At 40.8% G+C, this 14,771-nt stretch overlaps 1 protein-coding gene across 8 annotated transcripts in view; it reads left to right on the top strand.

Annotated features, from left to right (window-relative positions):
* The window catches only part of HHAT (hedgehog acyltransferase), a 281,084-nt gene that overhangs the window by 73,592 nt on the left and 192,721 nt on the right, over positions 1–14,771 (top strand). For all 8 annotated transcript variants that reach the window (XM_057508006.1, XM_057508004.1, XM_057508003.1 and 5 more), the window contains one exon: positions 2,702–2,873. In XM_057508006.1, the coding sequence (XP_057363989.1) occupies positions 2,702–2,873 (172 nt within the window). The remainder of the gene's footprint in view (positions 1–2,701; positions 2,874–14,771) is intronic.

Here is a 14,771-nt window from a genome sequence, read left to right as displayed (position 1 = left end):
ATTGTCACATTCGGGTCTGGAATAGCTCTGGCGCCTCACCGCTTGTCTTGGTTCCCGCCTCTGAGGACAGATGGACACAGTGTTGATAATTGTGTCCTCATTTACTGATGGTCAGTAGGTCAAAATGACTTTGCTTTAGAGAGCTGGGAAAAGATTGAGAAATAGAGAGGAACTCGGTACATAGCTAAGAAAATCTTCAAGTGAGGTGGGAAGATAAGGAGAAATAAAGATGGGTCTAGCAGAAAAGAAGGAGAATACTTGGTCACAGAGGATGCATAGCTTTCTAGAGGAGATCCTGACATTAGGCATTTTTTAGAAGAAGGTGAATAAATGGGGGCCTTGCCTCACTAGCAGAGAAGACCAAAGTCTTCACAATATTGTAAAGTTACATTGCCTTTTTGCCTGGTTACAAAAACACTCAATTGTTAAAAACAATCCCAAAATCTCACCATCCAAACATTATAAGCACTTTTGCCACTTGGTATAAATCTTTGCAGTCTTTCATTATTTGTGCGTGTTGAACAAAGATAGTTTTCTTGCTACATAATACTGAGATGTGCTTATGGATTTATAGTCAGCCCCTTCCTTTGGACGTTGGGATAATTTCCCCTTTCTTCTCAATTAAATAAGGCAGACACCAATGGTCGGGGCAGAAGGTATCTCTACGCTGAGGATTTAGCCATCCATGGCTTGTACATCCACGGCCGTAGAATTTGAAGGGTGTCGCGGAGCATGTACGCTGCGGTAGGGAGTCCAACGAAAACTGCTCTCAGTTTATGATGGGCAGGGGGTCTGCACTGGGTCGCTTACTACAGGTGTGAGGGTGGTCAGCTGGCATCCAGACAAGTCCGGATAGGCCCAGTCTTCCTTCCTGGACAGCCCCTCCTGACTAGCACTTCCCCTGTCGACCTGATGTGGTGAATCCTTCCAAGCGGGTACTGTCGGCTTCCTGACAATGCATTGGGTGTGATTGGGCAGAATATCTTCCTGACATGAACTACAGAGGACTAAAGGAAAAAGGAAATTCCCATCAGTTTGATCCACTTACATAAAAATAATTAAACTTACGAGCCTTCCTCAGTGTAGCTAGCCTAGCAGATGGCAGAGAGGGAAAGCCATTTGTGCTGGGTATCGTAATGCCGCTGAACCAGCCAAAATTTCTTAGTCTGGCTTCTTGCTGTAAGAGGACGATTTGAGAAAGTGGTGGCAAGTACTCAAAAATGAAATCGAAGTAAGTCTCCTGGTGTGCAGGTCTCCCACCCCTCTAAGGGCAGTTCCTGCCGCTCCTCCTGGTTACCGTGGGACCTGCTGAGCCTTTGATGTTAGACTAGGAGCTGAAGAAAAACCTGAGGACCACCTTCCCCCAGGAATAAGCCCATCTTGTTTATGTAGTGTCTTGAGCCCTAATTGCCAAATGCTAAATCAAGTCCATTGTCTCTGCCAGCCGATGTTTGCAGACCGGATATCATCATTTATGCATTAGCTTCACCTCTGCATTTCAAGGCAGCCTTCTGTCTAATCAAATATTGGCAGTGTAAGAACTGGGAAACTTAGATGCTGTCTTGTTTTTCTGTCTCTGTCTAGGGGTGGAAGGCTGAAATTGAATTCGATCCAAATTTTATAGCATGCTTAGGCATTTCTGAATCAATGTGAATCCCTAAACAGCAGGCAAGGAGGTGAGACTACAGAACCAGGCTACTTTGGTAGAAGTTTTTATTTCTTGGTCTGTATTGAACACCCATATTGAGTATACTGCCAGTAGTTTGCCTGTATCTATGAATAATAAAAGCATCTCTCTCACCTTTGGTGTCTGGCTCTGAACCGTCTCCTGATTCTGCCCTGTCGCTTGGTAGTCTGCAGTACCAGGAGGGGATTATGTGAAGAAGGTGCATTAAGAGGCCTATAATTATCAGATATTAACTACCAATAACCTAATACTTTTTATATGCCAGGTATTGTGCTTAGCACTTCATATAGTTAATCATATTTAATCATCACAGCAATTTGTTTCACTTTAAATATGAGGAAACCAAGCCTCAGGGAAGTTAAGTATCTTGCTCAGGATCACACAGCTTGTGCTAGAATCTGATCCCAATTCTCTCAGACTCTAAAGTCCACATTCTTGACTATTACATAGTGCCGCCTGCTTAGCAAGAGATTTGTCTCTGTTTGTATTTATGCTGCCTTATTTCAAAAACAACCTGAGATAAAGATGACCCACCCACACCTAATTTTTCCCTTGTTCTCCAGCTCCATCGTGCATTCTCCCTTTCTCTTACCAGTCCTGTGCCCCTTCCTGACCTGGCCCTACTTTTCCCGGCCTTAGATGTGAGTGGGTGATGGGTAAAGACAGGCAGCGTGACATCTGAGGCCAGAGAAACCCCAAGGTCCTGGGGTAGATCACCGGGGTACCACCGCCCACCCCTCACCCCAGGGGTTTTGCAAGGCCATCTTAGTTCTTGGCACTAGGCTAGCTTGTTGACCACACCCTGTTTTTACTCTGGGACACAGTTTCCAAGCTCGGGCATGACTTCCTCACCCAACAACATGCAGCATTCCCAAGGCAAACTAAAGTACTCTTCTTTCAGTAGATACTGCAGTGATATTTGTGGGACGTTGATTAAAAGATTGTCTGGAGGGCTATTTGAAAGATTTTAAAAGTTAAGGCACAACCTAACGGCTTCTTTTGTTCCTGCTTCAGATGCAGCAGCGGGAACACTGCTCGCCGAGGGCCAAGCTTTCCATCCTTGTCCTGGGGATATGCCGCCTCATCTGCTGTTGGCTGTTGGCCGAGCTGATGGTGCACCTAATGTACATGCACGCCATCTACAGCAAGGCCCCCCTCCTGAGGGCCGTCTCCTGGTGGGCCTTAGGTAACTGGGGGCATCGCTGCCGGTAGGAAGAGCACCGAGGGTTAGCTTCAGAGGAAAGCTGGGCTTGGGGAAGACCGGGATGCGTTTGCCTTGAGCAAACCCTCTTTTTGAATCTTGTTCCTCTTGTGGCCAAATGATGCATGTGTGAGGTGGCTGACGGGGGTGGGGCCGGGCTTTGTGGTCCGAGAACCAAGATGGCAGCAATCCCTTTGCATAACAGAAGCCTGCTAAGCTCAGCTGCCATCTTCATGGTGTGGTAGCACCGTGCTTGACAGGAGAGCACAGCCTCTGAGTCCCTGCAAAGGGGTCATGACTGCTCCAAGACTGAGTTGTTCCGCTGTGTTCCTTGCTTTTCTTGTGAACGGTGTAAAGAACAGAATATGAGCTTCAGAGACAGAGAGACATAGGTTTGAATCTCAGCTCCTGCAACAACTAGTGGGCGTCCTTTGGCAGTTTACAGAAACTCTGCATCTTCATCTGTCAGATGAGTGGACTGACCTTTGCAGGGTAGTTTTGAGGACTAAATGAAACCATGTGGGTGATGGGCTTACCTTGTAAGGTGTCTAGTAGACAGAACAAATGGTGTGTGCATGTGTACGTCCCTCATTGGCTCCTTTGTCTTGTCTACCCATTTCTTTATATTTGCAAATTGGTGGGATGGAAGTCAGTTCCTTGACAGGACGCAGTCTTCAGTACAGGGCTTCTTTGTGGACAAACCACGTTCTTTATTCCTCTGGCCGAAACCTCAGAGACCATGCCTCTTTCTGATGAAATTTCATTTGCTTGTTTTCTCTACTTTTTTTTTTTTTTTTTAATTATTTTTTATTGAAGGGTAGTTGACGCACAGTATTACATTACATTAGTTTCAAGTGTACAACACAGTGATAAAACATTTATATACATGATTCTAGGTTCCAGCTATCACCCTACCAAGCTGTTACAATATCTTGACTATATTCCTTATGCTATACATTACATCCCGGTTACTTACTTATTTTACCATTGGAAGTCTGTCCTTTTTTTTTTTTTTTTTTTTTTGTGAGGGCATCTCTCATATTTATTGATGAAATGGTTGTTAACGACAATAAAATTCTGTATAGGGGAGTCAATGCTCAATGCACAATCATTAATCCACCCCAAGCCTAATTTTCGTCAGTCTCCAATCTTCTGAGGCATAACAAACAAGTTCTTACATGGAGAACAAATTCTTACATAGTGAATAAGTTACATAGTGAACAGTACAAGGGTAGTCATCACAGAAACTTTCGGTTTTGCTCATGCATTATGAACTATAAACAGTCAGTTCAAATATGAATACTCATTTGGCTTTTATACTTGATTTATATGTGGATACCACATTTCTCTCTTTATTATTATTATTTTTAATAAAATGCTGAAGTGGTAGGTAGATACAAGATAAAGGTAGAAAACATAGTTTAGTGTTGTAAGAGAGCAAATGTAGATGATCAGGTGTGTGCCTGTAGACTATGTGTTAATCCAAGCTAGACCAGGGCAATAAAACATCCACGTATGCAGAAGATTTCTCTCAGAACAGGGGGGGTGAGGTTCTAAGCCTCACCTCTGTTGATCCCCAATTTCTCACCTGATGGCCCCCCTGCGACTGTGCCTGTCTTAGGTTGTTCCTCCCTTGAGGAATCTTACCCGTCTCTGGCTAACCAGTCATCTTCTGGGGCCATACAGGGAAATGTGAAGTTGGTAAGTGAGAGAGAAGCCTTATTGTTTGAAATGGTTAGCTTTTTATTTCTTTGCATATTTATGCCCTGTAGCTTCTATGCCCAGCATTTGTCTTGAGGTATCTTTACCACTTGGAAGAGTTATGATACTTGGTAAATTTGATATGAGGCACAAATTCTATTTAAGGGTTGTAATTAGGAAGGAAGAAGAAAAGCTATAGAAGTAGCAGGCGGCAGAAAACATGGGAAGATTGATTATTTCTTTGACATATCTTCTTGTAGAGTAACTTCAGCATGTATAGGTTTTAAGCTACTACTTAAATTGCGCACACACATTAACATAATAGGAGTATAGTTACATAACCAAAGCATATCTGTAATTACCAGCCATCTCCAGTGAAACCAAGAAAACCAGTTAGGCACCTTAGGCATTTGTGAAAACTTATCTATGATATGGTGGATATTGTCCAACTGAACTTGAACAGTCTGAGAGAAATCAGACAAATTAAAACAACCCATTCCTGGGGAATGTTCACATCCCTTATGTTCTTTTAACAGTAAATAGTCTGTAGTTGTAAGATTTTGGAGTGCTACAATTTGCACTTCTCCTAATTCTTGGTTGAGTTCCAACAGTATAGATCCAGTCAAATTTGTTGTTTTACTGTATGCACAGGCCAGCTTAGATAACTCCTTCCTCATTCCCATGGCAAGTCCAGGAGCTGGTGGGATGAGTGCATCTACAGCTGTAGCAGTGCGTGGATCTTTGTTGGGGTTTTTTGATGATCATCTTCTGGCATGAGTCTTCCAGAGAGTGCTGATGTTGGAAGTTCTCTTTCATATCGTATCTTAGTTCATTTTCGGGGTAGCCCAATTAGGCTTTGATCTTCTGTATAGATGCAAATAGACCCTTTGCCTACACTTTTATATGCCCTTTATACCCTTGTGTAGAACTCATTGGAGGTTACCACACAGGAACGGCCCTTTTTTTTTGTTTTTGTTTTTTTGTTTTGTTTTTGGTATCACTAATCTACACTTACATGACGAATATTATGTTTACTAGGCTCTCCCCTATACCAGGTCTCCCCTATAAACCCCTTTACAGTCACTGTCCATCAGCATAGCAAAATGTTGTAGAATCACTACTTGCCTTCTCTGTGTTGTACAGCCCTCCCTTTTCTCCTACCCCCCCATGCATGTTAATCTTAATACCTCCCTACTTCTCCCCACCCCCTTATCCCTCCCTACCCACCCATCCTCCCCAGTCCCTTTCCCTTTGGTACCTGTCAGTCCATTCTTGAGTTCTGTGATTCTGCTGCTGTTTTGTTCCTTCAGTTTTTCCTTTGTTCTTATATTCCACAGATAAGTGAAATCATTTGGTATTTCTCTTTCTCCACTTGGCTTGTTTCACTGAACATAATACCCTCCAGCTCCATCCATGTTGCTGCAAATGCTTGGATTTGCCCTTTTCTTATGGCTGAGTAGTATTCCATTGTGTATATGTACCACATCTTCTTTATCCATTCGTCTATCGATGGACATTTAGGTTGCTTCCAATTCTTGGCTATTGAAAAATAGTGCTGCGATAAACATAGGGGTGCACTGATCTTTCTCATACTTGATTGCTGCATTCTTAGGGTAAATTCCTAGGAGTGCAATTCCTGGGTCAAATGGTATGTCTGTTTTGAGCATTTTGATGTACCTCCATACTGCTTTCCACAATGGTTGAACAAGTTTACATTCCCACCAGCAGTGTAGGAGGGTTCCCCTTTCTCCACAACCTCGCCAACATTTGTTGTTTTCTGTCTTTTGGATGGCAGCCATCCTTACTGGTGTGAGGTGATACCTCATTGTAGTTTTAATTTGCATTTCTCTGATAATTAGTGATGTGGAGCATCTTTTCATGTGTCTGGTGGCCATCTGTATTTCTTTTTTGGAGAACCGTCTGTTCAGTTCCTCTGCCCATTTTTTAATTGGGTTATTTGTTTTTTTGTTTGTTGAGGCGTGTGAACTCGTTATATATTCTGGACGTCAAGCCTTTATCGGATGTGTCATTTTCAAATATATTCTCCCATACTGTAGGGTTCCTTTTTGTCCTATTGATGGTGTCTTTTGCTGTACAGAAGCTTTTCAGCTTAATATAGTCCCACTTGTTCATTTTTGCTGTTGTTTTCCTTGCCCGGGGAGATATGTTCAAGAGGTCACTCATGTTTATGTCTAAGAGGTTTTTGCCTATGTTTTCTTCCAAGAGTTTAATGGTTCATGACTTACATTCAGGTCTTTGATCCATTTTGAGTTTACTTTTGTATATGGGGTTAGACAATGGTCCAGTTTCATTCTCCTACATGTAGCTGTCCAGTTTTGCCAGCACCACCTGTTGAAGAGACTGTCATTTCGCCATTGTATGTCCATGGCTCCTTTATCAAATATTAATTGACCATATATGTCTGGGTTAATGTCTGGATTCTCTAGTCTGTTCCATTGGTCTGTGGCTCTGCTCTTGTGCCAGTACCAAATTGTCTTGATTACTATGGCTTTATAGTAGAGCTTGAAGTTGGGGAGTGAGATCCCCCTACTTTATTCTTCTTTCTCAGGATTGCTTTGGCTATTTGGGTCTTTGGTGTTTCCATATGAATTTTTGAATTATTTGTTCTAGTTCATTGAAGAATGTTGCTGGTAGTTTCATAGGGATTGCATCAAATCTGTATATTGCTTTGGGCAGGATGGTCATTTTGACGATATTAATTCTTCCTAGCCACGAGCATGGGATGAGTTTCCATCTGTTAGTGTCCCCTTTAATTTCTCTTAAGAGTGACTTGTAGTTTTCACAGTATAAGTCTTTCACTTCTTTGGTTAGGTTTATTCCTAGGTATTTTATTTTTTTTGATGCAATTGTGAATGGAGTTGTTTTCCTGATTTCGCTTTCTGTTGGTTCATTGTTAGTATATAGGAAAGCCACAGATTTCTGTGTGTTGATTTTGTATCCTGCAACTTTGCTGTATTCCGATATCAGTTCTAGTAGTTTTGGGGTGGAGTCTTTAGGGTTTTTTATGTACAGTATCATGTCATCTGCAAATAGTGACAGTTTAACTTCTTCTTTACCAATCTGGATTCCTTGTATTTCTTTGTTTTGTCTGATTGCCCTGGCTAGGACCTCCAGTACTATGTTAAATAACAGTGGAGAGAGTGGGCATCCCTGTCTAGTTCCCGATCTCAGAGGAAATGCTTTCAGCTTCTCGCTGTTCAATATAATGTTGGCTGTGGGTTTATCATAGATGGCCTTTATTATGTTGAGGTACTTGCCCTCTATTCCCATTTTGCTGAGAGTTTTTATCATGAATGGATGTTGAACTTTGTCAAATGCTTTTTCAGCATCTATGGAGATGATCATGTGGTTTTTGTCTTTCTTTTTGTTGATGTGGTGGATGACGTTGATGGACTTTCTAATGTTGTACCATCCTTGCATCCCTGGGATGAATCCCACTTGGTCATGGTGTATGATCCTTTTGATGTATTTTTGAATTCGGTTTGCTAATATTTTGTTGAGTATTTTTGCATCTACGTTCATCAGGGATATTGGTCTGTAGTTTTCTTTTTTGGTGGGGTCTTTGCCTGGTTTTGGTATTAGGGTGATGTTAGCTTCATAGAATGAGTTTGGGAGTATCCCCTCCTCCTCTATTTTTTGGAAAAATTTAAGGAGAATGGGTATTATGTCTTCCCTGTATGTCTGATAAAATTCCGAGGTAAATCCATCTGGCCCGGGGGTTTTGTTCTTTGGTAGTTTTTTGATTACCGCTTCAATTTCGTTGCTGGTAATTGGTCTGTGTAGATTTTCTGTTTCTTTCTGGGTGAATCTTGGAAGGTTGTATTTTTCTAGGAAGTTGTCCATTTCTCCTAGGTTTCCCAGCTTGTTAGCATATAGGTTTTCATAGTATTCTCTAATAATTCTTTGTATTTCTGTGGGGTCCGTCGTGATTTTTCCTTTCTCGTTTCTGATACTGTTGATTTGTGTTGACTCTCTTTTCTTCTTAATAAGTCTGGCTAGAGGCTTATCTATTTTGTTTATTTTCTCGAAGAACCTGCTCTTGGTTTCATTGATTTTTGCTATTGTTTTATTCTTCTCAATTTTATTTATTTCTTGTCTGATCTTTATTATGTCCCTCCTTCTGCTGACCTTAGGCCTCATTTGTTCTTCTTTTTCCAAGTTCGATAATTGTGACATTAGACCATTTATTTGGGATTGTTCTTCCTTTTTTAAATATGCTTGGATTGCTATATACTTTCCTCTTAAGACTGCTTTTGCTGTGTCCCACAGAAGTTGGGGCTTAGTGTTGTTGTTGTCATTTGTTTCCATATATTGCTGGATCTCCATTTTGATTTGGTCATTGATCCATTGATTATTTAGGAGCGTGTTGTTAAGCCTCCATGTGTTTGTGAGCCTCTTTGCTTTCTTTGTACAGTTTATTTCTAGTTTTATGCCTTTGTGGTCTGAAAAGTTGGTTGGTAGAATTTCAATCTTTTGGAATTTTCTGAGGCTCTTTTTGTGGCCTAGTATGTGGTCTATTCTGGAGAATGTTCCATGTGCACTTGAGAAGAATGTATATCCTGTTACTTTTGGATGTAGAGTTCTATAGATGTCTATTAGGTCCATCTGCTCTACTGTGTTGTTCAGTGCTTCCGTGTCCTTACCTATTTTCTGCCCAGTGGATCTATCCTTTGGGGTGAGTGGTGTGTTGAAGTCTCCTAGAATGAATGCATTGCAGTCTATATCCCCCTTTAGTTCTGTTAGTATTTGTTTCACATATGCTGGTGCTCCTGTGTTGGGTGCATATATATTTAGAATGGTTATATCCTCTTGTGGGACTGAGCCCTTTATCGTTATGTAGTGTCCTTCTTTATCTCTTGTTACTTTCTTTGTTTTGAAGTCTGTTTTGTCTGATATTAGTACTGCGACCCCTGCTTTCTTCTCACTGTTGTTTGCTTGAAATATGTTTTTCCATCCCTTGACTTTTAGTCTGTACATGTCTTTGGGTTTGAGGTGAGTTTCTTGTAAGCAGCATATAGATGGGTCTTGCTTTTTTATCCATTCTGTTACTCTGTGTCTTTTGATTGGTGCATTCAACCCATTAACATTTAGGGTGACTATTGAAAGATATGTACTTATTGCCATTGCAGGCTTTAAATTCGTGGTTACCAAAGGTTCAAGGTTAGCCTCTTTAGTATCTTACTGCCTAACTTAGCTCGCTTATTGAGCTGTTATATACACTGTCTGGAGATTCTTTTCTTCTCTCCCTTCTTGTTCCTCCTCCTCGATTCTTCATATGTTGGGTGTTTTGTGCTGTGCTCTTTCTAGGAGTGCTCCCATCTAGAGCAGTCCCTGTAAGATGTTCTGTAGAGGTGGTTTGTGGAAAGCAAATTCCCTCAGCTTTTGTTTGTCTGGGAATTGTTTAATCCCATCGTCATATTTGAATGATAGTCGTGCTGGATACAGTATCCTTGGTTCAAGGCCCTTCTGTTTCATTGTATTAAATATATCATGCCATTCTCTTCTGGCCTGTAGGGTTTCTGTTGAGAAATCTGACGTTATCCTGATGGGTTTCCCTTTATAGGTGACCTTTTTCTCTCTAGCTGCCTTTAACACTCTTTCCTTGTCCTTGATCTTTGCCATTTTAATTATTATGTGTCTTGGTGTTGCCCTTCTTGGATCCTTTCTGTTGGGGGTTCTGTGTATTTCCGTGGTCTGTTCGATTATTTCCTCCCCCAGTTTGGGGAAGTTTTCAGCAATTATTTCTTCTAAGATACTTTCCATCTCTTTTCCTCTCTCTTCTTCTTCTGGGACCCCTATAATACGGATATTGTTCCTTTTTGATTGGTCACACAGTTCTCTTAATATTGTTTCATTCCTGGAGACCCTTTTGTCTCTCTCTATGTCAGCTTCTATGCGTTCCTGTTCTCTGGTTTCAATTCCATCAATGGCCTCTTGCATTCTATCCATTCTGCTTATAAACCCTTCCAGAGTTTGTTTCATTTCTGTGATCTCCTTTCTGGCATCTGTGATCTCCCTCCGGACTTCATCCCATTTCTCTTGCATATTTCTCTGCATCTCTGTCAGCATGTTTATGATTCTTATTTTGAATTCTTTTTCAGGAAGACTGGTTAGGTCTGTCTCCTTCTCTGGTGTTGTCTCTGTGATCTTTGTCTGCCTGTAGCTTTGCCTTTTCATGGTGATAGGAATAGTTTGCAGAGCTGGGACGAGTGACGGCTGGAAGAACTTCCCTTCTTGTTGGTTTGTGGCCCTCCTCTCCTGGGAGAACAGCGACCTCTAGTGGCTTGTGCTGCGCAGCTGTGTGCAGACAGGGTTTCCGCTTCCTTCCTGGTTGCTATGGAGTTAATCTCCGCTGTTGCTGTGGGCGTGGCCTGGCTCGGGCAGCTACTCCAAAGTGGTGGAGTCGCGTTGGAGCAGGAGCTGCTGGGAGGCTATTTATCTCCGTAAGGGGCCTCCCTGCTCCCTGCAGCCCAGGGGTTAGGGTGCCCAGAGATCCCGGATTCCCTACCTCTGGATTAAGTGACCCGCCCTGCCCCTTTAAGACTTCCAAAAAGCACCCGCCAAAACAAAACAACGCCCACCAAAAAAAAAAAAAAGAAAAAAATCTTTAAATTAAAACAACAACAAAAAATTTTTTTTAATTAAAAAAAAAAGGTGGTCGCTCGTTTTTCTTTATTCTCCGGTGCCAGCCTCAGGCCTCTGCTCACCGGTCTTTCTGCCCTGTTTCCCTAGTATTGGGGTCCCTATCCCTTTAAGACTTCCAAAAAGCGCTCGCCAAAACAAAACAACAAAAAAGCAAAAAAAAAAAAAAAAAAAAAATGGTCGCGCGCTTTTCTTATGTCCTCTGGCACCTGGCCTCCAGTGCCCGCTCACTGTTCTTGCTGCCCTGTTTTCCCAGTATCGAGCGCCCTGCACTCTGGCCCGGATGGCTGGGGCTGGGTGTTCGGCAGTCCTGGGCTCCGTCTCCCTCCCGCTCTGCCTGCTCTTCTCCCGCCGGGAGCTGGGGGGAGGGGCGCTCGGCTCCCGCGGGGCCGGGGCTTGTATCTTACCCCCTTCGCGAGGCGCTGGGTTCTCTCAGGTGCGGATGTGGTCTGGCTGTTGTCCTGTATCCTCTGGTCTTTATTCTAGGAAGGGTTGTCTTTGTTATATTTTCATAGATATATGTTGTTTTGGGAGGAGATTTCCGCTGCTCTACTCATGCCGCCATCTTCCGCCCCTCCGGCTTGTTTTCTCTCCTTTTAAGGACTGCCCTGTGGTCTGACCTCCAGCCTGTAGTGCAGTGGGAAATGTGTGATCTTCCAGTAGATTAATCCCCTCTTTGCTGAGGGCAGGATTTGAAGCCGGACTCCTTATCTGCTTAGTGATTTATAGATTTAAAGCTCTTGATTGTCCTTGGTATCACACATGCATAATCAGAATGTTTTCAAGGAAGATTAGAAAAATGATGAACTATCTTAATGACAGTCTCTTCTTTCTAAACAGGTCATTTTTGTAGTTGGGTGTCGAGAGTAGCTAATACAAGGTTTTACTGGTACACTTGCACAAACAGAATAGGATTGAAGGATGGCTAATACTAAATCACATCCCAGTTGTACCACGAATTAAGAGAGTATATCAGTTTGGGTGATTTAAACTATGAATAATGGTAAACAACTCAAAATGGGTCTTAAATATTAAGCAAAAGCTATTATCTCATACAACTGTTACTCCTAAAGTCAGCACTAGGGGATGGTAAACCAGTGACTCAGAAAGGTCCTCAACAATCCATTTTGGTGTCTATCTACCATTCAGCTTAAGAACTAACCAGAATCCCAGAAGCCCTTAGTTTGTACCTGCAAGCCCATCACATCCTTTTACCCTTTCCACAAAAATAACCTGATTTGGGGGATTCATCATTCCCTTTTTTTAACTTTCTTTTAAAAAAATAGACTTTATTTTTTAGAGCAGTTTTAGGTTTACAGCAAAATTGAAAGGAAAGTACAGAGTTCCCATAATAGCTGCTGACCCATGCATGTACAGCCTCCCCCACTATCAACAGCCCCACATGAACTATACATTTGTTACAACCGATGAATCTACATTGACACATTATTATCACCATCATTTACGTGTTAGGATTTAACCTTTGTGTTGTACAGTCTGTAGGTTTTGTTGGAGGTACAATGGCATGAATCCACCATTATGGCAGCACTCAGAGTAGTTACACTGCCCTAAAAATCCTCTGTGCTTTGCCTTTTCATCCCTCCCTTGACTCTAACCTAGCAACTTACCATCTGTTTTTTTCTTACCACTCCATAGTTTTATCTTTTCCAGAATGTCGTATTAGCTGGAATCATATACAATGTAGCTTTTTCAGATTGATACCTTCCACTTAGTAATATGCATTCTGTTCTACTGATCTTTTAATTTATTCTTTTGCCAATATCACACTGTCTTGATTACTGTAGCTTTATAGTAAGTCTTGAAGCCAGATAGCATCAGTCCTCCCACTTTGTTCTCCTCCTTCAATGTTGTGTTGGCTATTCTGGGTAAAATCATAAAATATAAACTATATAGAATCAGTTTGTCAATATGTACAAAATAACTTACTAGGATTTTGAATTTCATTGAATTGAATGTATAGATCAAGCAGGGAAGAACTGATATCTTGACAATATTGAGTCTTTGTATCCATGAGAATGGACTGTCTCTCCATTTATTTTGTTCTCTCTGATTTCTTTCATCAGTTTTATAGCTTTCTTCATGTATAACAGACATGTTTTGTTAGGTTTATACCTAAATATTTATGTATTTATTGGTGTTAATGTAAATAGTATTGTGTTTTTAATTTCAAATTCCACTTGTTCATTGCTGGTCTATAGGAAAGTGATTGACTTTTGTATATTAACTTTGTATCCTGCAACCTTGCTATAATCACTTACTAGTTCCAGGATATATATATATATTTTTTGGTTGATTTTTTGGAATTTTCTACATAGACAATCATGTCATCTGCAGACAAAAGTTTCTTTCTTTTCAAAATGTGTACCTTTTCGTCTCTCACTGTTTTAGCTAGGACTTCTAGTATATTAAAAAGTAGTGGGGAGAGGGGACATTTTTGCCTTTTTACTGATTTTAGCAGGTAAGCTTCTAGTTTCTCCTCATTTAGTATGATATTACCTGTAGGTTGTTTGTAGATGCTTTTCTTCTGCTTACATTGGATTTAGTTTGCTTTTTTTTTCCCCTAAGTTTTCTGGGATCACAGCTGAGATTATTGATTTTAGATCTTTCTTTTCTGCTGTATGCTTTCAGTGTTTTAAATCTCTCTAAGTACTGCTTTTGCTATACCCCATTTTGATAAGTTGTATTTTCATTTTTATTTAGTTCAAAGTATGTTTTAATTTTCTTGGGATTTCTTCTTTGAACCATGTATTATCTAGAAGTTGTATTGTTTAATTGCCATGTATTGGATGATTTTCCAGCTGTCTTTTACATATCTAGTTTAATTCTATTATGTTCTGAGAACAGACATTGTATGATATCTATTAAAATTTGTGTGGGTGTGTCTTATGGCTCAGAGTATGATCTTCCTTGTTGACTGTTCCTTATGAGCTTGAGAAGAAAGTGTATTGTGTTGTCATTAGATGAAGTAGATGTCAATTCTACCGATAGTGCTGTTGAAATGAGCTATGTCCTTACTGATTTTCTGCTTACCAATCTTTTCTTTTCTGATAGCAGGGTGCTGAAGTCTCCATCTGTGATAATGGATTCATCTGTTCCTCCTTTTGTTGTAAGAAGTAATTAGGAATATTTTTGTCATAAGGACCTTGCAGTACCATGAAGTGGTATAATGCTATCTGAAAGTGAACTTGTATTAGTTGTAAATATGTATTGCAAACTCTAGGGCTACTACTAAAAAAGTTGTATCGATTTTTGCCTCATGTATTTTTATTCTCTATTGTTAGGCATATACAGGTTAAGGATTATTATGTCTTCTTGGAGAAGTGATCCTTTTATTATTATGTAATGCCCCTCTTTATCCCTGATAATTTTCCTTATTTGGAGGTCTGCTGTGTCTGAAATTAATATAACTACTCTAGCTTTCATTTGTTTAGTGTCAGCATGGTGTATCTTTCTCTATCCCTCCCCTTTTAGTCTAAATGTGTCTTTATTTTTAAAGTG

This window comes from Manis pentadactyla, chromosome 9 (assembly GCF_030020395.1).
Source record: "Manis pentadactyla isolate mManPen7 chromosome 9, mManPen7.hap1, whole genome shotgun sequence".
NCBI classification, from domain to species: Eukaryota; Metazoa; Chordata; class Mammalia; order Pholidota; family Manidae; genus Manis; species Manis pentadactyla.
This window is presented reverse-complemented; position numbering and strand designations above follow the sequence as displayed.